Below are 23,177 nucleotides of genomic sequence, written 5' to 3' on the forward strand. Positions count from 1 at the left end.
GGAGTATTATAACCTCTTGTATCATAAAGACGATGATGGCTGAAGCTCCACATGAAAATGAACACTTGAATGCCAAAATTTGAAAGTTTTCTCAAGGTGTTCATTGCATCGTATTTACAAGATCAAGTTTTGTGACATCAAACTGATCCTGAACTTCAATCACCAAAAGGTCATCATTGACTACAGGTGCAGAAATAGACACATGTACAGTATGGACAATTCAAAAACACGATGATTTGGGTGGTGATGGAGTTTAGGCATTAAAAAGAGAGCTGCAACTTCAATAAATGTTTCATTTTTCAAAGATGCAAATATTGAATTTTTTTTCCCCCAGATGCCTCAGGACTCTGGAAGTCTGAAAGCACTTTTCCACTAAATTTGGAGAAGTGGTCTCTGACTGTACATTGAAACAATGTCTGCTGTTAAAGGCCCTCGAGTATGGTTACTGGTTTAAGAGCCTACCTGTGTCCTCGGATGTCTGATTGATCACAGACGCCTCCTAAAGCGATGCGGTGAAACTCTCTGCCCAGAGTTCTGGCGATGGAGCGTCCCACGCTGGTCTTACCGACTCCCGGGGGCCCCACAAAGCACAGGATGGGGCCCTAGAGACACAGCAGCGCAGACATACAGTATATGACACTGAAGAAGCCGCTTCATACAACACAGAATTACTTTGTATATTTAAGTAACTGTTAATGAGCTGTCTACTAGAAGCACCTTGAGAGAAGTCTTCAGCTGTCTGACAGCCAGGTACTCCAGGACACGTCTCTTCAGCTTGTCCATGGCATAGTGGTCGTTGTCCAGCAGAGTGCGAGCGGCTCGGATGTCCAAGCGGTCTGAGGAGTGTGTGTGTGTGTGTGTATTGAGTGGGGTGAATGTGGATTAGATGGATGGTTTAAAGAAAGAAGGAGAAAACATTAAGTGAAGACTGGATGAGACGGTGAGAACAGTGAGGTGGGAGTTGCAGAAACAGGAGAAGGAGTGACTGTAATTTGATAACAGAAGAAGAGTGGACAGTTGAAAATAATAATAAAAAATTATACCTGGTGAGGCACAGCAACAAAGATCGACACAAAAAGTCTGAAGTGGAAAATATATATATAGCTCTGGAAAAAATTAAGAGACCACTTCAAAATGATCCATTTCTCTGGTTTTACTATAGGTATGTGTTTGAGTAAAATTAAATTAAAATGTTTTTGTTTTATTCTATAAACTACCGACAACATTTCTCCCAAAATTGAAATAAAAATATTGTCATTTAGAGCTTTTATTGGCTGAAAATGACTAAACTGGTCTAAATAACAAAAAATATCAAGTCTTTTCAGACCTTGAATAATAATAATGCAAAGAAAACATGTTCATTATCCTTAAACGACACAGCAAGAATATTTTAACTCAGGAAGAGTTTATAAATCAGTTTTTGTGGGATAATGTCAATGTTTAATCCCAGCAGTGGTTTTTATAATCTTCCTATAAAATCAGATGTGGTTCAGGTGATGACCTCATCATTAAGTAGAATGAGTTGTGTTTGTGTTGGTATTTAAAAAAGAAAAGAAAAGAATGACTGTCATACATGTACAGATGCTTTTAAGAAACATTTGTGAAAAAGGTCTCTTATTTTTTTCCAGAGCTGTATCTATTAACATTTCTCCAAAGCATTTAGGATATTTTTGCAGAATATAGTCTGAGTTTGAACTTTCATCCTGCAACTGAACCCTGTCCTCAAACTCTGGAGTCTCCACTTTTGTGAGGTTACTTAGTACCAAGGTCAGTCTGCGGGCACCAGAGACAGAGACACAAAGGAAAGTGGTGACGGAGAACCTCAGTACAATACGAGTCAGATTGTGAAATCTTTTGGCGGTGAGCCCTCGTGATTATGTGGCTGCCCACCACATACACAGTGTATGTACAGTGTATTTTCTGACAGGGTAACATGATCACCGTGGAATTCAAATGGAAATGAGTTTGGGTTCACATTTAGATACGAGTGATATATGACTTACAGTCATTGGTCTGTTTGACGGACAGAAACCAAACTGTTGACTGAACAACCAGAGAAAATAATAGATTTTAAAGTTTTTTTTTTTTTTTAGCTTTTCATGCCTTTTATTAGATACAGTACAGTTGAGAGAGACAGGAAATGGGGAGACAGAGAGAAGGGGAATGACATGCAGGAAAGCGCTGACCGATGTGGGATTAGATTTAATGGATTTAAAGTAAGTGCTGACAGATCTAATAATGCCTAAAGTACAATGAGCTGTGGCACAGTCACTTGAGTGACACAATCTTTTTTTATGACTGACATATCATATATTTTACAATTTACAATTGCAGCTGAAACAGCAACATGAGCAGTTACTGTATTTAGAGTTACGTGATAAATAAGCAATATAGTTTGGCACTATGAACGCAGCTGGTCCAAATGTATATGTTTAATGACAAATAAGAAGGATACTGTACAGGTACTAAGAAAAACCTGTATGATGGAGTCAGTCATTATATGAACGTTATCCATTGTCATTTTATACATTTAGAAATACTGACCAAAGCTTTAAGCATTTGTAGAAATTGTAAATCGACTAAAGCCAAACAGAACAGTTAAGTGGTCAGTTATTTTATTTTTTTTAATTATATTAAGCACTGCTTTGATCAGTGGACTCCAGCAGACACAAAAGGAAAACTGCAGTGCACCAGAAGCTGATTGGTCATCACCACACTATCACAGTCATCAGGTGTGTTTACAGATGTGCGAGTGTCAGAGATCTTCTACAGTGTCTGAGGCATCTGTAGCTTTATTTACCTTTGGTGCTTTTGCTCCACGGCAGCTCCACCATCAGATCCAAGTAGTTCCTGGTCAGGGCGTACTCAGGCATGGACTGAGGCATCTTCTTCAACCTGGATACAGAAGAACACGATTAACTCTTATCTCTTCTCCAGTGTTTAGAGCAGTTATCTCTTTATTTGCTCCATCTAGTCCAAACAGAAACATGAGATTATACCAGTACTGGTCACTCTACACTGGCTAACTGTACAATACCGAGAGATTCAAGATCTTGTCTAAAGTTTCAAATGGATTTTCCCCCACTATTATTTTGCCGACCTCCCGGGTCACCTTACTCTATCTGAGGTTCGTGAACCAGATGCCCCCGTAAATTCCTAGATCCCAGCTGAAAAACAAAGGCGACCAGGCATTTACAGTGGCTGGAACTGCCTTTACTGTTCACATGAGGACTACGCAGTCCCTTGCTGTTTTTATGGCATCCCCAAATGTGCATTTCTTTAAATTAGCAACTCCAACTCTAATTAACTCTAATTTTTATTGCCCTATTCTTTGGGTGTATAATTTATTTGATTGACTTTTATACTTTTTGTCAACATACTGTAGCTCCAACTCATTAGGGAAATCACACACAAAAAACCCAGAAAAATATAGGACTATTAGTAGGGAGGTTAAGCGACTTTTGACTTCAAGTCATGATGCAAAGGTCCCCTTTGGCATGGAAGTACCTTAGGGTCATACAAATAAATCTATCCAAAGACACAAGTGAGATCACACTTTGTATCCGAAATAAACATGTTTTTAAAATGCCTTTTTTTAATTGAGAAAACGCATGTTAAAAGCACATTCCATTTAGAATGTCCTTATAAACTACAATGTTTTCAGCTCCTGGATGTGATCTACAACTTTATTTGTAACATGATTGCAATATTTCAGGATTGTTTCTCAGTTTGAATAATGAACAGGGATCTATTGTCTTTCAATCTGTAGGGTGGACTCACATAAGAAGCATAAAGTCCAGTCACAACATTCCATTATGGCTAATTTGAAGTAAGAAATAAAGATACTGTAACATCATGAGATAGATAAGATGAGCATTTTCAAGCATTGACAAAAGTAAAAATCTACCAAAATAATGAAGCTTACCAGTTTCTTAGCATTACTCTGAGAGAGGATCTTAGCCAGCTATACTGCGCAGGTGAAATAAGTCAGTCCTAATCATATGCTTTATGTGGGAGCTGTGAACCTAAACTTCCCTATATGTACATAAACGCTGAACATTGCTTATTAAGGGCGCTCTACACTAACATTTGTTAGTTTACTTTAGGAGCACAATGTTAAATGTATTCAGTATCAGGTTATATAATCCTTAAATAATGTACAGGGTCCAATGTGACCCATTTTTACATTTGAGAACAGTAAAAACATTTTTCCTTTGACTTCTAATATGACCCAGAATGGGTCAAACACATGTCATACATGTAAATTCAACTTTTTTAAATCAACATACACAAGCAGTAACTAGTTATAGGTAGGCCTATATTTGGACAAACACAATATTTGGCTAATTGGTCTTTCCTGACACCACTGTGATATGAATTACATCTTATCATTTAACTACTTGTAGGCTATATTTGTTGAACACCGCCTGATGTTCAACAAATCAGTGATTCAGTATAGTTTTATTAATGTTTTTACATTAATAAAACCCAATATCCTGTCACACAAGCAGCTCCATGTTGTCTCAGAAGCTGTAGATCTCATCCAGGAGCTGAAGGCATCAGGGGATCTGCTTGCGTTTATATGGACATTCTAAATGGAATGTGCTTTTAACATGCGTTTTCTCAATTAAAAAAAGGCATTTTAAAAATGTGTTTATTTCGGATACAAAGTGTGATCTCACTTGTGTCTTTGGATAGATTTATTTGTATGACCCTAAGGTACTTCCATGCCAAAGGGGACCTTTGCATCATGACTTGAAGTCAAAGGCCTATTTTTTGGGCTTAACCTCCCTACTATATGTGCTCAAGTAGTGGAAAATGTCATATTCCTACTGTAGTAAAATGCTACGTCTCTTTTTGCTACAAACCCTCACCTCTTGAGCTCCTTCAGACAAACTCTGAGTGCAGCTTCAGGCATGTTTGCTCCGTGAACTTTCCTCTCCAGGACGGCCATGTCGTCTCCATCTTCATCTTCATCCTCTTCATCCAGATTGAACTGACGGCCTGGGAACACTCCACCTTTACGCACAGAAAGCACCTGAACAGATGTGAGACAGAGGAGTTTCTGATCTCCATCCCATATATGCATTTCTTTCTTTTATTAAAAAGAAAAAGAGAGGGGAAAAAACCCTGTTACCCTCTCATTATCAGGACTTGTCTTCCTGGTTTTCTGCAGTAGCTTCAGTCCTTCTATCTGTCTGGTCAACATGGGCAGGGCTTTCTTAAAACGCTCCTCCAAGCTCAACGCATCGAGGACCTGCACAGATGCAAAAAGAACCTGACATTTATTTGGCAGACACCACAAACCAATGCCTTTCTTGTTTTCCCGCCCCTTCGCATAGTACGATTTTGACTGACAGACACGTCACCTGTAGTTTTTCCTTGTTGGACGTCCGGATCATGGAGGCAACCACATCGGGTAGCGTTTCCCTGGGCAAACTGTCCAGCAGCCGTCTGAACTTTGCCACCACTGGAACAGACGTGTCCAACATGCCTAACAACTACACACACATACACACACAAAGTGGGGTTTGAGTTACAACCGTACTTGTTGTTTCTTCTCAGTTCAGTCCATCACTGAGTGTTGTTGTCATGATCCATCACTTTGTGGCTGTAATGATTTGTGCCTGTTTCTTGTTATTCTGACAATATTTGGCATTCCCGAGTTCATTCAGAGTTCTCCAAGAATTCACCCAGCAAGAGTGAAACCAGCTCTAACATAAATTGTGAATGCAAAGAAAGCAGCCTTTTAATTTATGGGTTTGCCAGCTTCCATAAGCTCAACACAGCTGCGGCCTGCTGGATGTCCCAGCGCGAGATGAGATAAGAGAGAACATTTTTATTTTCCCAAAAAGCAGCATCTGCTGGCCAAATAGCTTGTTGCTGTTTTTGCAACAAAAAAAAAGGAGGAAAAAAAAACCTTTTGGCCTCTCTGTTAAGTCTCATGGAAACTGATTGAAACTGCAAGCCCGGCTCTGACCACCAACACATGTTAAAAGGTCAATAATTAACACCTCAACACATTTCATGTGTGTAATCAGTCGTTACGCTACAGTAAATCCAAGACTGGTATGGTCTATCCCTAGGCAAAAGAGTGAGAGACTGTATTTCAATGAATTATTGAAATATTCCTTTAAATCACTCATTTCCTGCTACTTCCTAAATCACAATTTTTAAGTGATGAGTAGTGGGACAGCACCTTGTGACATCACGCTAATGAACAAAGCCAAACACAGGGGGTAGGGGAAATTGGTGGATTTTTCCCTTCCTTTATTTCGTAAACAAAATCCGAGCTGTTGAATAAGAGTTGGTGAAAGCAGATTTTGGATTCATCATCGTGCCGTCTTGGGACAAATATCGACACACAAGAACGACTCTGAGTCACCAGTGAGCTCTGTGGGTTTGTTCCTTTGTGAACCATCCTTCAGTTTTGTTCTTTTTCTCTTTCATGACATGTTTGTATGCTTTCTGGCATCCTTTGGTCACGGAATAACCCTATGAATTTGGGTGATTCCCTTGGGCAATGTCTGCAGAAATACAGACGCATACTGTGGATAAATACCCCTCATGCCGGTTTGACAGTGAAACAGCCCTGATCCCTGGATTTACCAAGATTACTCACCAGAGCCTGTGAGTATCGTGAGTTACGGTGCCCGATTACAGCAAGTCCATGGAGGAAATGGTAAATGATCAGTCGGTTAATGGATAAACATTTATTCTGAGCTTTTCTAGACTTAGCGACAATCACAGGAGTTTACTTTAGCTTTTTCCCTTAATATACAACACTTTCCGACACACATTCATTCCCACACCAGTGACAGACTGAGCCACAGCCGCCCCCGAGGAAGGAGGTGCACTGATCTCCAAAACACATCACTGCACCCCCCCAAGACAGGACTCTCAGACTCCAACAGGGAAGGTGTTTTATGGATTGTCTAGGAGTGTTTGGTGGGAACATCCAGATCTGGAGCGTCACTGTACCCGAGCCTCGACAGGTCAACGTGACTGATAGCAAAATTATTTCCCAGGCTTATTGAGGTGTCTTACGGGATAATGTCAGGGTGGCTGTCCACCTGCTGGGGGGGCAAGCACAAGGGACAATGACCCTGACCATCACAGTATATCAACTACAGAATGACTTCAAACATCTTTTGAAGTGGCTCGGTCAGAGAACAGACCATAATCCACTAAAGATCCTGTGGATTGACCTTGGAGCCGCTTACACAAGACATCACAAGAATATATGACTGACCTGCTGCAGCTCAGTTGGAGAAACGATCCCCAAATTCCTCCTGAGCGTTGTGCAAGACGAATCAGTAGCTACAGGAGGGTTACTGCTGCTGAGGCTGGGTCAACTAGATACTATCCAACCCACTGTCCACCAGCACTGTGTTTGTTAAATATGTATATTAAAAACTGTATTGTGGCACTAGATCATGAACATTTAATTGTGACTTTATATACTTTTTCTTGCCCCCGCACTGCATGTTACAGCACTGAAAAGCACAGCTCATACATTTACATATGATGTGCACCTACAAAATGACCTGCAACAACTCATATCAATATTTAGACATGTAGGCTATCCGCGGGCAACAGCAATATCTGGGGTTAAAACACAAGAGGGGTCCATGGGTTAGGAGGAAAACATATAGCAATGATGTGTTGGGAATGCGCTCCCATGTGAGAATGTTAGTTATGGTTATTTGTCAAAAAGGACCTGTTTCAACTTAATGTCACTTTCAATTCAACGTGTATTCCCTTGAGCCAAAGAGGCGCTTTTGGTCCGTGTGAAAAACACAAAAGCAAAGGCCCCAAAGGGACGAAAACACATGCAGGAAATTGCCTCAGACCAGATCACTATTTCTGACCTGTGATCAAGTCACACTTGGATACAACTGGTAAAACAATCCGCTGCTTTCCAGGTTTATGCTCCGAGTCGTTAGAAGAGTCAGTACAGAGTGAAACAAAGTAATGTTGACTGTATAGGCAAGTATAAAAAGAAAACCAGGTAAAAGATATTACAGAAGTCAAGATAAAAGTTGAGGCACAGTAAAACCGTGATGTACTTAGTTGTTTGATGCTGATTGTGGGTGAGTTACAGTCACAAAAACGTCTTCCTCGGAAGCATCTTCTGGTGTTAGTATGACTTTATCAGCTGATGTCATCGAGGTGTGACCGGCCGCCCTGTCAAGTTTGACAAAGCGGCCACGCCTCGATAACATCAGCTGATAAAAAGACACAAAGATGATGCTTCTGAGGAAGACGGAAGTTTCCCACAAGAGATTACGGATTAAATCAGTCCAGGTCCTTCATGAGACATGATCTGGAACACTGGGTCAGAGGCGCTGCACCTTGCAAGGTTGGTTTTCAGCCAAGAGACACAAAGTGGAAGGTGGAGAGCCTCCATTCTCCCCGAAACAAGTCTTTTAACCATCACAGTTACTATGAAGCTGTTTAATTAAGGTTAAAAAAAATGTGCATAGTTCCTAAGGTAACAAGGTTTGACAGAGACCTACCAATGTATATCTTCATTTATAATCTGTGTCCTTAATTCTACCATGACGAAATAAGCTCATTAAAAACAACATTTAAAAAAGCAACAAAACACCTGGAAGTAATGCCAGAAATGTGGGGATATTTGGTCTCTTAACCTTCTTTTCTTTAAGCCAAATCCCTTCCCTCAGTAGTACCATGGGTATATCTGTATTATTTTTTCCCACAATCTGTTTTCATCTCTTTGGCACTCACCTGTACAGCAGCCTGGTAAAACTTCTGGGACAACTCCCCCAGCTCCGCATCATCTGTGGCGACACCCTCTGTTGAGGAAGTCGTGTACTGCTCCAATTTATCCAACTGCTCCACCTGCATTTAAAAAAAACAATCATTAGAAAGGCTGTTGAGTCTTACTTATATAAATTAGCTATTTCCATTTACTTCTTTTACAAAGATTCACTTGGCATAACAATATCAGGAAGATTGTGACCAAAGCTAAATAGTGTAACTGTGTAGCGTATTGTTCATTCATACAGGATCCGGACCAGTATCTTTACCTCTGCCAGTACAAAGGGTCGCTCCTTCAGCAGACTTGACACTCTAAAGCGACACAGTCCGGTGATGAGGAGGGTGTAGTGGGGTTTAGGCCAGTTGCTGCCGACCACCTGTACTGCAATACCAGCTGTACCAATTCTACATAGACAGAGAGAGAGGTCAGAGTGACTCTTTGGAAGACCAATTACAGCGTCCTGAGGCTGGACGGGATTATTCTTCAATACAAAACATAAAAAAAACAACATACTGCGATTACATGGGGAGATATTGTGTTTACAGTTTCTAATTGCATTTGCTTTTCGTTTTCATGTGAAAAATCTTAATCTGATGATGTTATCTTTATTTGGCTAGGCTATTTACAGAACAAACATGTTGTTTTGAGAATATAATTTGTTGGTCAGGGCAACACTTATGGTGCTAATGATGCACATTAGTGTTGTGACACATTTTACTTTTAGCAAAAAACAAAACAAATGCAGCCCTAAAGTCACAGTCAAATCAATTCAGATCCATGCATCAATAAATAATTAAACAGCAACTATTTTGATAATCTAACCATTTTCTAGTAGGCTAATGGTTTAGGCAAAAACTACAAACATCTGCTTGTTCCAATGTAACTAAACTGAATATATGACGTCCGATTGTGAGGATTTTCTAAATTAACACACAGCTCCAATAGTTACTTAACAGCTGATTGGCTTGAATTTTAATCTGAGTCAGGTCAGAAGCTGTCAATATTTCCAATTTCAGGACAAATATGAGCAGCACGAGAGCTTCATCTGCAGGTCACAGGTGAACTAAAGGATTATGACCACTTCTGATTCAAACTCAGGATGACAGGAGGATCTTTTTTTCCCCTGATAACTAACTTTTCAAGAGACAGCCTGTACTTAGTAACCAGACAGGCCTGGTGGACTGCTGATGAAAGGTTAAAGTCCAGTTCTGTGTGCTTGGCTGAGAGTGTTTGACTGCAGCCACACTGCTGTCTGAGGGCAGACTTTTCTAGAACAAATCACACTAATACATTTGTCACAAACTATGACCTGCACATAATATCTCACAAACCTAACTCTGGCATAACATCTAGAGCTGACAATGATAAGAAAATGGTTTAATACAGTGTCATTCAAGTGTAACATAATGTAAAGATATAAATCAATGAATTTAAATCTAAAAGACCTTAGTGTTTTTCATCTCATGACTAATACAGTCGAAAACTACTTTTATTGGACTCTGGGAGCCTGAAACGTTGCCACTTCTCAGTACTGTATTTCACAATAAAATGTCACAGTTGCTCTCTAACTTGGATTCAACCCCCCAACTTCTTCTACTTGACCTAGAAACTTCCTGAAGGGCTCCCGACCTTCCAAACTCTTGTCACGCCTCCCGAAAGAAAAACGACAACAACATCTCATCAGAAACACAAGTGAGGAAGCAGGGGCTATAAGACAGCGACTTAAAAGTGCGTGTTGTTACTTGTGCAGGGTGGGCAGGTCGTCGGTGTCGTGCTCGGGGTCTCTGGTGTTGGGAATCACTCCTATGATTGTGCTTTTCAGCGAAGTCCCCTTTAACAGCCGCTGACTGACCAAGTGCATGTTCCGTGCAGAGTCGACGCTGAACCTGACGGTGGATCCGGGCAGCAGCACTCCTTCGTGGGTCAGCAGCAGCGGGAGGCGGCTCGGGATGTGGATGCCGCTGCCAGAAGCCATTGTCGGTTTGTTTTCAGAAGTCACTGTTTTTTTTTTTGTAAACAAATCCTGCACACAAACACCTCCTGGCTGTCACCGTCAAACGAGCCAGTCCCATGCAAACAAACGACTTCCGGGTAACAATTTCAAAATAAAACCCCCTATTGAAAAGTCGAACGGATAATTGTCCAGCACCGAGAAAATTAATATAACGTGTATTCAAAGATTGTGTGTGTTGTTGGTGTTGTCTTGTCACTGCTCTTGTGCATCATTTTCTGTCGCGAAAAAGTAAATATAAAGTTGTTTCTGCTCCTACTTCCTGGAGTTCCTGAATTACCTACGGTAAGCACCGAGGGACAAACCGCCTGTTTTTCATTTCTCAAACATAAACAGTTCTTTTTTTTTTCTTTTTTTACATAATAAATTAATTTCACACCTCCCTTGGCAATTCAAACTGAAAAATTGTTTTGATAGTGTAACACTTAAAATCATCATAGATCTTAGATGAAAAAGGATAGAAAGGAGAATGAAATAAATAAAAGAACAATTAAAAGAAAACAAATTTAAGTGAGTTTAAGGTACAAGGGGTTTAGGTTTGTTTTTATCTTTGAGGATTACACCTATTTGAATATTTAGAATATATTAGTATTAATATTAGGACGGTCAGGACCAGAAATCTATATTTATGGAACTGATTGATATTAAGTCATGGAGAGATTTCCACAAATTCTGGACAGTCTCAAAACAGGTGTTCAATTGTTTCCAGATTCGTTTTACAAATATAACAGTTTTCTATAACAAAACGAATACTTGTTGTTAACCTGAGTATTTTGAGTTCCTGTGTTGCTTTGCTTTTTTTAATTTAAACATATTTTTAGTGGCTGCTTTCTAGATTTAAGATTTTACATGCATTAGGTAGGCTAATGGCAGTTGATTAAGTTGCTTTACTTACGGCCCAACTGTTTATTGTATTGTTAGATTATTATCTTGGCACTCCCTTGACCAGATACAGAAGCTGGTTAAAAAAAAATAGGAATTTGATATTTATTTTGTTCAAAAAACTGTGTTGTCCCAAAACCTATCCTTAGCACGGACAAAGTAAACCACCCATGTGTTTGTAGTTATCATCTCTTTGTTGTTGCCAGAGTGCACCTTAAAATGATGTCATGGTTACAAAAAAGACAACCATAATATAAGATAACAAGATAAAATGTTGTTGTTGTTTTTTAACACACACTGTAGGCTATTTATAGAAATATAGCACTAATCATCATTTATCCTACATCTGTGTTTCCACATCCAGCCTACATATCCCTCCTATGCATCTCTCACACGTCTTAAATCTTCATGTGTTGACCATGAACCACTGAGAGAGCAGGACATCTTCAGCTTATTAACATCTAACCCTTACTTTCCCAAGTGTGGCATGTAAAATACAACCATCTGTTGAACACAGTGCAGACACGTGAGAGTAAAAATTATGAAATACTGTAACCTTTTTCAGTCAAGCGACACAACAACATCAAGGATGCATTCCAACCTTGACAACTTCAGAGGGCCTTTCTGTGATCTATGGTACCACTCTGCAGCCACAGTGGATGTCCTTATCACTTGGAAACAGTGGTTGGGTAGATATACTGTAGCTAACTGTATGTTCAGACAATTCAGCAATCTCAACAGTAAGCTACACAGAAAAAACGGTCAAATAAAAACAACCATTTAGCTCGGACAACTGTTTACATTACCAGAGCAAACTGAGTCCTGCTGTTTTTTGGCATAGACATTACATGTATGTCTATGGTTTTTCCCATACACAAAAACATGGCCAGAGCAGTCAGAACATATCAGCAATATGTCCATCACTGATTTGATTACACTCCAGTAACCTACATGTGTGTTTGAAGCAGCATATGCAGACTACTACTGTTAAACATGAACACGACATGGTTAAAGCATCAGTCTGAGCTGCCATGAAGCAGTTATTATTTAGAGCATTAGTTCTCAACCGGGGGGTCGCCCCCACCAGAGATCTCAGGGTCCATAGAGCTTTGTCCGTTCTGAAGTTGTGAGGTTATCGAAATTATACACGTATAAAAGATAAAAATTAAAAAATCCCAATAACACACCCAATTGGATTATTAAATATATAGGGACAAAAACCTACAACTGGGACACAAGCAGTGGAGGGCTTCAAGGAAAAAAGATACTGGGATCCTGATTTACAGAGAATTGGAAAATCTGATGATTTGGATCTTTACCTCCAAAATTAGCTTTATATTATTTTCATATCAAGATTATATGTGCATAAAATCATTTCATTACCATGCCTACAACTTTAGTCTGTTTTGAATGATGGGGAAATGCCAAGATTTTCTTTCTTCTTCTTTTTATTTTTTATTTTTTTTTACTTCTACACAACTTTCCTCTCAGATTTCATCTTTCTGAGCAGTCACATACAAAGTACTTGCAGATGTACTTGTTAAACGGCACTAAGTTGGCAGTATGTATGTATAAGATTGTGAGTAAACCACAGTGGCTTGGACCACTCCAACAGAAGTTTCAACTGATTCTATCTGAGTCATTTGCAAAAGACACACAGACTTCATGAAAGAGAAAAACATCTGATTCATGTCAAAAACAGAATAACTGTTTGTTTTTTTTCTTTGCTATTGTAGACAAATGCAGAATATAGACTAAAGGTCATTTTTGAATTAGTCTGTATTGCACTAGTAGCTCATTTTGGAGGATACACTTACTGTCTTGCTGGAGAGCAGATGAGAAGACTGATAAGAGCAGGAGTCTTATGCTTGCTAAATGTGAAGCTGGATTTGTTTGGCTTGGGTTAGAGGACTAGATACAGTTGGAAACAGCATAGCTCTGCCCAGATGTAAGAAAACCATCTGTCCAGCTCATATGAAACTCAGGAAAAATAATTACTGTTAAATCCAGTTGAAACGACAATTTGGTATTTTAGAGAGCATAATGTGCCACAGGTTCTTCAAGAGACATAATAACAAAAACATGATATACTAAGATATAACCTATTAAATCAACTTAATATGAGCTGAGTATTGAAGCAATATCAAACGTTAAAGTTTTGGCTGTCCACCAATACATTTTGTTGAGGGGCTTAATTTCGTAGTGGTCATTTCTGGTATTGCACGTAGTTTTGTGATTGTACTCCCAATAAAGCATTATGTCAGACAAGGCATCCTCAGTCAACCGCATTTCTGCAATCCCTGAGTGACATTATCTGTAGCATTATCTACATTTACTGTTAATCATCACTGTCTAAATATTGTTGATTAATTATTTTAAGTAATTTGTTCTTATCAATCTACTTGTGTATTTGTCTTGACTGTTTTCTGAGAAGTAGGCTATCCTATTGTATTGACCAGATTTTGCTGTTTTTTTATTTTTACTGTACATTACTAGTTCCACACTTCCTAATGAATTGGCCAAAAAACAAATACAGCCTGTTCCTCGGAAAGCTAGTAGTAAAGGAAAAATTGAGCATTTAGCCAAGTTCACCATACAGTACAATGGAAACACTGGTCTACTCTAACAGAGTGCAAGCAACAGTTTGGAGAATGCATTACAGTACATCAGTGAAATATATTGCAAAAAACACAACTGTAAGGGAATGCAGCTGTCAGGATTTGGGAAAATGATTTGGAAAAATGACTGGCATGAGGAATGACTGTGAAATACTGTACTACCAGTTTACAGCAACAACATACTGTAGAAGCAAGCAGAAATGTAGAAAAGTGAGAGGGGCCATTTCAAACACCACCAGGGAAAGATAAAGGTATCTGTTACAGTATGTACGGGACACTGCCGTAATCGTGTCCATATGGATATAATCAGTGATAAAGTCAATGATTCATCAAGCTATAGACAAATCGCACTGACATCACAAGCCATTTCAATCAAAGTGAATTTGCTTAAAAATAATGAACTCTTGACGCAGGATTAGTTGATAAAAATAGGAATTTGATTTTTATTTCTTTCATAAAAGTACTGTCACATAGCATTATACAGCATCATACATTTCCAAATAATAAATAAATTCAACATCTTGTGTATAAAAAAATCTGTTTCTAAAATCTATCTTCAGACCACGGACAACAACCACCCATGTATTTGCAGTTATCATCTCTTTGTTGTTGCCAGTCAGAAATATTTACTTTCACAATAAGGGATCCTTGAATACACCTTAAAATGCTCTTATGGTTACAAAAAGACAACCATACGGTTACATATGATCGATAAAGTATAATAAAAGATACACACTGCATTTATAGAACTACACCAATAATTATCATTTATCTGTTACATCATTATAGAGCTTCTTTGGCAAGGGGTCAAGTTTAGGGTTTAAGGATCAGATCAGAAAGCTGCTCAACCCATTGCTATATATATATAACATAATAATTGAACATCATCATTCTCCCTCCTTATGAGTGACACAATTAGGCTTGCAAAGCTTGAATGTATGTGAGGTTAGGAGTGAAGGCATGAACTGAAACTGAGACTTTCATACAACAAAGAGCTTTCAAACACACACATACACACACACACACATATATATATATGATCAATTCTTCATTTCATCAGCATTTTGAGCGTGTTTGAAACCAACTTTGGTAACAACTGCATAAAAAATATTCTATCATAACAAACACACTTTTCCCAAAAGTCATTAACTGACTAAACCAGCAAGTCAGGATTTGCAGGCAATTAACCAGATGCATGGAGATAAACATAATAGGTAAACACACAGGCCATAGAAAAATACTGTATGAAATGGTGGAAAAATAAATCATGAGTCCTGACTAACCCCAGTGCTGTAAATGAGTGATTCAACCTGCCTCACTGTTACTAAATGGTTGTGGGGGAATAGATGCATTTCCCTCCACTTCAACAACCTCTGTTTACATACTGACAAGCATACAGTAAGGTGTTTATCTTTTAGAGTCTGGTTCATTTTAATATAACGCTTTAAAATTATCAAAGATGATAGGTTTATTACCAAAATAAAAGATATGTGTTGCACTTGTTTGTGGGACAATGCACATTAAGCGTGTAATGCAAACAATGCATTATATTTCCCATGTGTTAAAGGGTAAGCTTTCTATTCCACAGTGAAGGCCTTCCTCTGCCGAAGTGTTGATTCACCCATCCAATAAGATATTAAATTTGATGGAATTACCCAGTTAAAAGGAAGTGCCTTTATTATCTTTTGGGCCTTAGGAGTTGTAACTTCCTAAACTAAATAAGCCAAGTGCCACAAACATGTCTGTCAATCAAATGCCTCCCCTCAGTCCCTCCTATGCATCACTCATGCGTCCTTATTCTACATGTGCTGACCATGAATCATCACAAGCGGAACTTCGTCATCATTAGCATCTCAGCAAAACGTCATCATTATCCATAATCAAGTGAGGCATGTAAAACACAAACATCTGTTGAACCCAGTGCAGACATGTTGGACTCAACTTCATGAATTTGGCCGTTTTTAATCAAGCCACAAGACAACATCAAGGATGTATCCCAACCATGACAACCCCAGGGGTCCTTCCTGTGATTTGTGGTGCCACTGCAGCCAGGCATATAGTGGATGGCTTCAGCACTTACAAACAATGGTCGACTGAATTCAGCGATCTCACCTGTACACAGTAACACTCTCATCCTTGCCTTAACTAGCTAAATACTGTGGATCAATAAGCCTGCACTGCTAATTTACTCTGCTAGCAAATATTGTTGCTTTAGTTACCTTAGCATACTGAGCCGCTCTGTTTTTCATTTGCTTGATTCCTGTGGCTACTGACCCTTACACACAAACATGGTCACAGCAGTCAGAACAAATACACGTCCATCACTGGTTGTGCTAAATTGAATGTAAGTGAAACAAAAACTGAGATTTTTACAAACTATGTGTTGGTGTTCACGTTCAGAGCTAACAGAGAGCTAGGCCCAAATATTAGCTTTAGCTGGCAGACAGATTTATTATTAAAAATATCCTATTATTTTGTGTGAGGTCAAACATAAATATGCAGAAGACTGCAGTAGTTATTACAGCACACTGGAGAACTCTTTAAAAAGACTATTTCTGTCAGTGTGGATCATTTCTTCCCCTGCTGTTAACATCCATGTTTGTGATGAGGGTCAGTTCATTTGTGACCTTTAACCTGACTTTTTTTTTTACAGCCTGTCTACTAATAAAGTGACTCAAATGGGAACACTTAACCTAACAGAAATACTTAAAAAAAAAAAAAAAAAAGTAAAGTATAACAAAAACTGTTCCTGATGTAGACTTGTCCCATTGAAACTGCATGTGATAATACAGAATCAAGTACAAATACGGTTGACTTGCCTTCATTTTCAGCTTTTTTCACAAGTTTGTATTATGCTTTACACATTGAGCCTTACAAACAGAAAGCCTACTAAACAAAAGTTTGGTCTAAAAGAGCTGTGTCTTCCTCCTCAAAAATCTATAGCCTTGAGTTGAATTGTAAAAGAGAAAATAAAACAGCAGGGCTGGCGTAATTTAATGGGCAATCTTATCTAATCTAATGGCAGGAATTACTGATTTGAAGGTAAATCCTCTGATATATCCCATCCATATCCTGAGATTTGTTTAGTTTTGAATTTAATTTTCTTTCTAGCATGTCATTCTCACAGTAACCACACAAAATACCCCAAACAAGACTGTGTGCCACTTTTTGTGTTTACTAATGAAATACAACTCATCTTCTAAATTACCAGAAAATGTCTTTTTCATTGGCCCAAATTTTATGGCAACCATGTAATTATTATTAGATTACTCATCCATTACATTTGGAAATGTATAAAGATCTGATTAAAAAAGTAACAAATTCTGACTGCGATGCTACTTCACATTTGAAATACAAATGGTCACTCTTTAAGCTTTGCACAGATAATGAGTAATAATGGCCTGGAGAAGAAAAAAAACTGTAACAGATCAAAGTGAAAATAAAATGCGTAGCCAGAATGAAGGGAGACTGTATGTTGTCTGGGTTCAACTCTCACTCCTTGTAGATGATAAACATACACAAAAACTGACTGGAAATGGAGCCAAAATGAACAGCTTTTTTTTTTCTTTTTTCTTTTTTTCTTTTTAAGCTTTTGATTATGCAGTCTGGGCCTGTAGCACACTTGTAAAATAAAATGTAGCCTCTAGGTTAAATAGTGCATAGTCAACAACTTGAGAGGGAAAAGCAAACAGCAGTTATCATTTTGGCTTTAGGATTTGGGTTCAGTTCATGTACATTGCTCTCACTCTAGTCCACTGATGGTGACAGAGCTGTTCATAGAAGAAAAGTCCAACTATGTTACAAACTCAGTCTATGTTTTTCAGTTAAATAACAATCCAATGTGTCTCTTTGCCTTTGTGTCATGTGCAGGTACACATGTGCACATCACAGAGTGTTGGGCAGAGATTTGGCAAAGCCACAGTGACGTCCTCACTCCAGGTGAAGTTAACCCTTCGTTGATGAGGATTAAGCGGCTCGTGCCACACTCCCCTTCTTAAAGAATCCACCTTAGAAATGAAGTTGTCTAATATATAGATCATACATCACTTTCACACATATACAGTACATTCATAAAGTGTTCAGACCCGTTCAGTTTTTTACTGGCTGAGCTCAAGATGTCTCTCAATTGGAGAACTTACAGAAAGAAGTTTGTTCATTTTTCTAAATTTCACTTCATTAATTTATTGATTTACTCATTATTTTTAACATAATGTTGCACCGTTAAAAAATTGGCAGGGTCTGAATGTTTTCTGAATGCACTGTATGTGAACATGAACAATTCTCTTCCAAAGCTAGAAACATAAATACCACAGCATCTCTCTGAGATGCCATTAAGACACAAATTCTTTGGACATCCTGATTGAAAGAGAATTTAGAAAATCTGAGGAGATGGAGCTGCAAAATGAGCTTTATGTTATGTTAATTAGAAATTCATATTTGTGTAAAATTATCTTAAATACTGTTATTATGCCTAGAATTTTGATTGATGGAGCCATGTCAGGGTTGGTGTCTTCATCATATCATCAAGACAATCTTGGCCCTATTCGGTAGATTTGGGAAAGCCTTATTGATGTTCACAAATCAGGACTGAACTGTCTCATTTCAGTGTGCATTGTCCTTTTCTTCGCTCCCTACAGCTCAAGGGAGATAATGATACTAATCCCTAATCAGTATCAACAGGGACAACTTCACCCCACTGTCCTCTTCTCAGCTCTCTGGCTGTAAGTCTTTCTTCCTTCCTTTCCTCCAATGGGAAATACCACAGTCTGTAAAAGAGAAGAAAAGACTCCATTAATCACTGATTTCTCATAATGAACACTGTGAAGAGTCAACACATCAACACATTTTTCTACTGTCACACTTCAGTTGTGGATTACCCTCCCTGGCTCATTAATTTGTATATACAATATGAACTATTGGACCAGAGCTACTCAACTTATGCACAACTTTCCTCTCAGATTTCACCTTTCTGAGGAGACACAAAATATAGAAAGTAGATGCAGATGTACGTAGATGTTCAATTGTACTATGTTGGTAGTGTATACAATGTTGATATGACATGGCTTTTTCATTGTCATACAAGACTAAGTATATAAGATGTATATAGAAGTGCTGTCATCGTTTGAAATGAGTAAATATTTAAACACGTCTCTGTTTTAGAAAATGGTGTGACGGTCTCTCAAGCATTGTTCAGTGTGTCAATGGATATCTTTTTTTCATTCATATATTTCCATAGGAGTAGGAAATTGATACTTCTGTCACTGAAAACCATGTCCTTTGGTGTGACACCATGTCCTGAACTCATATCAGGCAATTTCATGGAGAGCTTTATTTAGTTGAAGTGCTTCATTGAAGGTCATGTTACTGCCCCCGTGAAGCCCAGGACATGTGTCCATGGCAGACTTTTATTTGAGAATTGTAAAAATATTTATCTGAATATGCAAAAGTTTGTTTTGACAGCCCGTGACCATGATCCTTAAAGCAGAAGTAAGCGGAATATTTGTGTTAATATAAGTCTTAAATAGTTATATCTTCCGACAGCAATCACTTACATGGAGTGTTTGGACTGAAACATGGGTCTCCCAGTCAGTCACTCTGCTCTGCTCTGAGCCGAGGAGAAAACTTTTCTTGTATCCTACAATTTTTATCCAATGAGGAGAGAGAACTGCATGAAGGGCTGTGTGTGCAGCCAAGGAACGCCGTGAATGTGGTGACGTAGGGACAAGGACTGTTATGGTGTGTTCAAGGCAACTTGTAACTCGTGTTTTTCCGACCTGTGAAGTCATACCAGTTCGATCTGGCACGAGTTCACGGGTCGGAAGTTACGAGTGGCCGTTATAGTGACTTTCACAGGTAAAACAGGTCGGAAAAACACGAGTGGGTTGCCTGGAACGCTACAAAGTCGTAAGTTTCAAAAGAGGTTAAATCGAAAGCAACTGGACTTAGTTAGTCCCAGCCTGGTCAGTTGCGTACATGAACTGATGAAGCCTCTTGGATGAGAGGTGAAACGTCTTCCTAGACAAATAACTAAGTCCAGTTGCTTTCGATTTAACCTCCTTTGAAATACTATGACCTGGACAAATGAGAATATGCACCGGCAAAGTCGTAAGTTGTGACTTGAAGCTGTAATTTACGGTTTCAAAAGCCTGCCTGGAATGCAGCATTAGCCAAAACGACCAGCTCGCTTACTTCTGCTTTAATTAAAAACGGGTGAATTATGAAACCCAATGTAAATGACGGCCAGTGACAGGTTAAAGAAAGGTCAATCAATGGCACAAACGGCTGACACATCCTTTAGCTTGACAAACTTAAGTGTAACTATGATCATTAAACTCTGTCACTCAGTCAGTCAAAGCTGAAGCACTGCAGGCTGCTACATACTGTATAGCAGAATCAATCATGTAGAATTCCTGTGTGGATGTATTGCAGCTTAAACATATTTCAGTTACAGAGTCACGGTCGATTTACTTTTATGCAATACCAGCTCCCTCGCTGTAGAGATGTGATGACTGAGGAAAGCTGCAATAACAGGGGACCATGCTGAGTCTGTGAGTTTTCTTTCCCCACCTTGCTTATATCCCGGCCCAGGTCATTAACTCAACGCAACAAATTTCCGCAAGATTTTAAAGATATGTTATGATTTCCAGTTGAACTTACTGACTGGCTCTCTGGCATGTCACTCAAACAGTTACTTTCTTCACAAACAAGACTCAAGACAGCCACTTCCCCCAGACCACACGGAGGATAAGGTCCCATACTAATGAGCCTCAGTTGTGCATAAGTGGAGAAGAGACAAAAGATCCCACAAGTGTCTTGATCTTTCAAAGAACATGCAATGTTACATTATCGCTTTAATACCCACATGGGGGATATAGCAATGTGCCAGTGTTTGCTTGAGGAATGCAGTGACATTGTCCAGTGACATTCCAGATGTGAGGGCCTCAAACAGGAGGACACATTACATGTGATTATAATGAGACAGTGACGGATTACCCTGTGTATGAGGATATAGCAAGAGCAGCATAATTACAGCACATACATTAGTCAAAGTTCTGGTTTATTTGTAGCAAACATATTGCATATACATAAAGATATTGTGTGGCATAGATAGGGATCTGTGTAACAGATGATGGCTAACCCATACATTCAGTGAGCCCTTCATGTGTCTGTTGTGTATGGCCTGAAGAAAGCAACATTACGTGGCCAGTAGGAAGCAGAATAAGAGGATGTTTTGAGGAGAAACTAATCAGGCTTTTGCTACCCAATATATGAACGACACTAATTGATTATGGTGCTGCAGGTGACATTTGTTGTCTTTATGCTTTAGTTTTAGATAAATAAAAAACAAGAAAAGGCATGTTAATTAGCCAGCTTCCAATATACACGTTATTGTAAATACATCACATCATATGATGTGAACCAGAAATGTGTTGAACCACCGCAGAACGTGCTGCTGCAGCACACTGTGTACAGCTTTTGTGACAGTAATAAACACAGATGCTACATATTTGGAGATGGAGCATTAAAACGGAAAGCATGAATAGAATGAGTGAATAAAAGCTGCTTTAGATCCTGAGGGCCTAATTAAATCCTTCTGGCAACACAAAACAGGGTAGCACTGTTTTCATGATGAATGTAGTCATGTGTTCAGTGACCACATGTCTGAGTGTCTCTGACAGACAATACTGAGCATGTTCCCATCCTGACATTGAGGGAATCCATAGTCGTGATTTTGTAATGCACTGGAACAATTTCACAAAGCTTATATGAAAAAAAAAAAAATTAAAAATGACTTAAGCCGCTCCCAGACCGCAGAAGCTTTAATATTCTAATAGGTTTTGAAATCGGGTTGCATCACAAACCTAACGAGAGACTTCACAGATGTTGTTGTCATTAAATCTAAGACATGAACACATTACAGGATTTGACAATAACGAGGTATTACACACTACAGGATGTTAGTAAGATGCCCGTGCTGCAATCTCATCTCATGTCATCACATGTAAGGGATGTAACTTTAGAGGCTTCGTGAGGAGGTCGGCTGCAGCTGTTCTAACCTCTGCCACTAATTTTCAAAAGAAAAAGTACAGCTCTTATATCTGAAACCGGACTGGAAACCTTTTAAAGCACCATTATTGTTCATTAAGGATATCACTTGACATGAAATTGAATGAACCAGTGTGTGGACTGTTCTCTGGGTAAAGCAGGTTCAAATTAGGTTCAACTATCTGAGAAAAATAAGAGGCCACTGAAAGTGAAATATGGAGCTAACAGTGGAAGATACCGCTGAGCAGCTTAGAGTGGATGGTATCTAGGATGCAAGAGAAGGAGTTCATGTGTATGTTGAAAGAGGGTGTAATAGGGTGAATAAACAAGGGGAATAAAAAGGAGGGCTGGATTAGGGGCCTGCTATTCTTCCCCTTATCCACAAAATAAGACAGACAGACATGTTTTTGACAGCTCAACACCACCTGGCTAAGGGAAAGAGGTTGAAAGATCACTCATCATAATAAAGTCAATCTCACATCCTTGTGATGATTTCAGAGTTGGCTTTCTATTTCCAAATGGTGCAATTGAGTCAAGGAAGGCTAGACAGTGTACTGAGAGGAGATATACTGGAATTCACGGATAATGAATTAAAAGCATCACATAATGTAGCAGCAGAACATCTGTGAAGTTTCTCCTTATGATATGACGTGGTGTAAGCCGATTTCAAAGCCATTTAGGATTTTAAAACTCCTTTAGTCTGAGCCCAGAGTTACGCAACATAGTCGGGCTAAGAAACCAAACGCAATGGGACCCAAACTGTCCCGTCCACTCAATGTTAGTTTTTTAGAGTTGGTTTCTGGCTTGCCAGTGTGCATGCTAACTGCAGCAAATT

The 23,177-nt window shown here is 38.9% G+C and overlaps 2 protein-coding genes across 3 annotated transcripts in view; both read right to left on the minus strand.

Annotated features, from left to right (window-relative positions):
• Positions 1–10,850, minus strand: part of lonp2 (lon peptidase 2, peroxisomal) — a 29,172-nt gene extending 18,322 nt beyond the window's left edge. Inside the window, exons 1-9 of the mRNA XM_083974009.1 lie at positions 10,528–10,850; positions 9,054–9,189; positions 8,752–8,865; positions 5,370–5,501; positions 5,138–5,257; positions 4,875–5,038; positions 2,801–2,895; positions 718–836; positions 463–602 (exon numbers count right to left, since the gene is read on the minus strand). Coding sequence (XP_083830135.1) covers positions 463–602; positions 718–836; positions 2,801–2,895; positions 4,875–5,038; positions 5,138–5,257; positions 5,370–5,501; positions 8,752–8,865; positions 9,054–9,189; positions 10,528–10,760 — 1,253 coding nt within the window. The 5' untranslated portion in view covers positions 10,761–10,850. The remainder of the gene's footprint in view (positions 1–462; positions 603–717; positions 837–2,800; positions 2,896–4,874; positions 5,039–5,137; positions 5,258–5,369; positions 5,502–8,751; positions 8,866–9,053; positions 9,190–10,527) is intronic.
• Positions 10,851–14,711: 3,861 nt separating this feature from the next.
• il34 (interleukin 34) overlaps positions 14,712–23,177 on the minus strand; it is a 38,214-nt gene continuing 29,748 nt past the window's right edge. For both annotated transcript variants that reach the window (XM_083973047.1, XM_083973046.1), the window contains exon 8: positions 14,712–19,062. In XM_083973047.1, coding sequence (XP_083829173.1) covers positions 19,004–19,062 — 59 coding nt within the window. In that variant the 3' untranslated portion in view covers positions 14,712–19,003. The remainder of the gene's footprint in view (positions 19,063–23,177) is intronic.

This window comes from Trachurus trachurus (assembly GCF_905171665.1).
Source record: "Trachurus trachurus genome assembly, chromosome: 6".
Classification (NCBI taxonomy): Eukaryota; Metazoa; Chordata; class Actinopteri; order Carangiformes; family Carangidae; genus Trachurus; species Trachurus trachurus.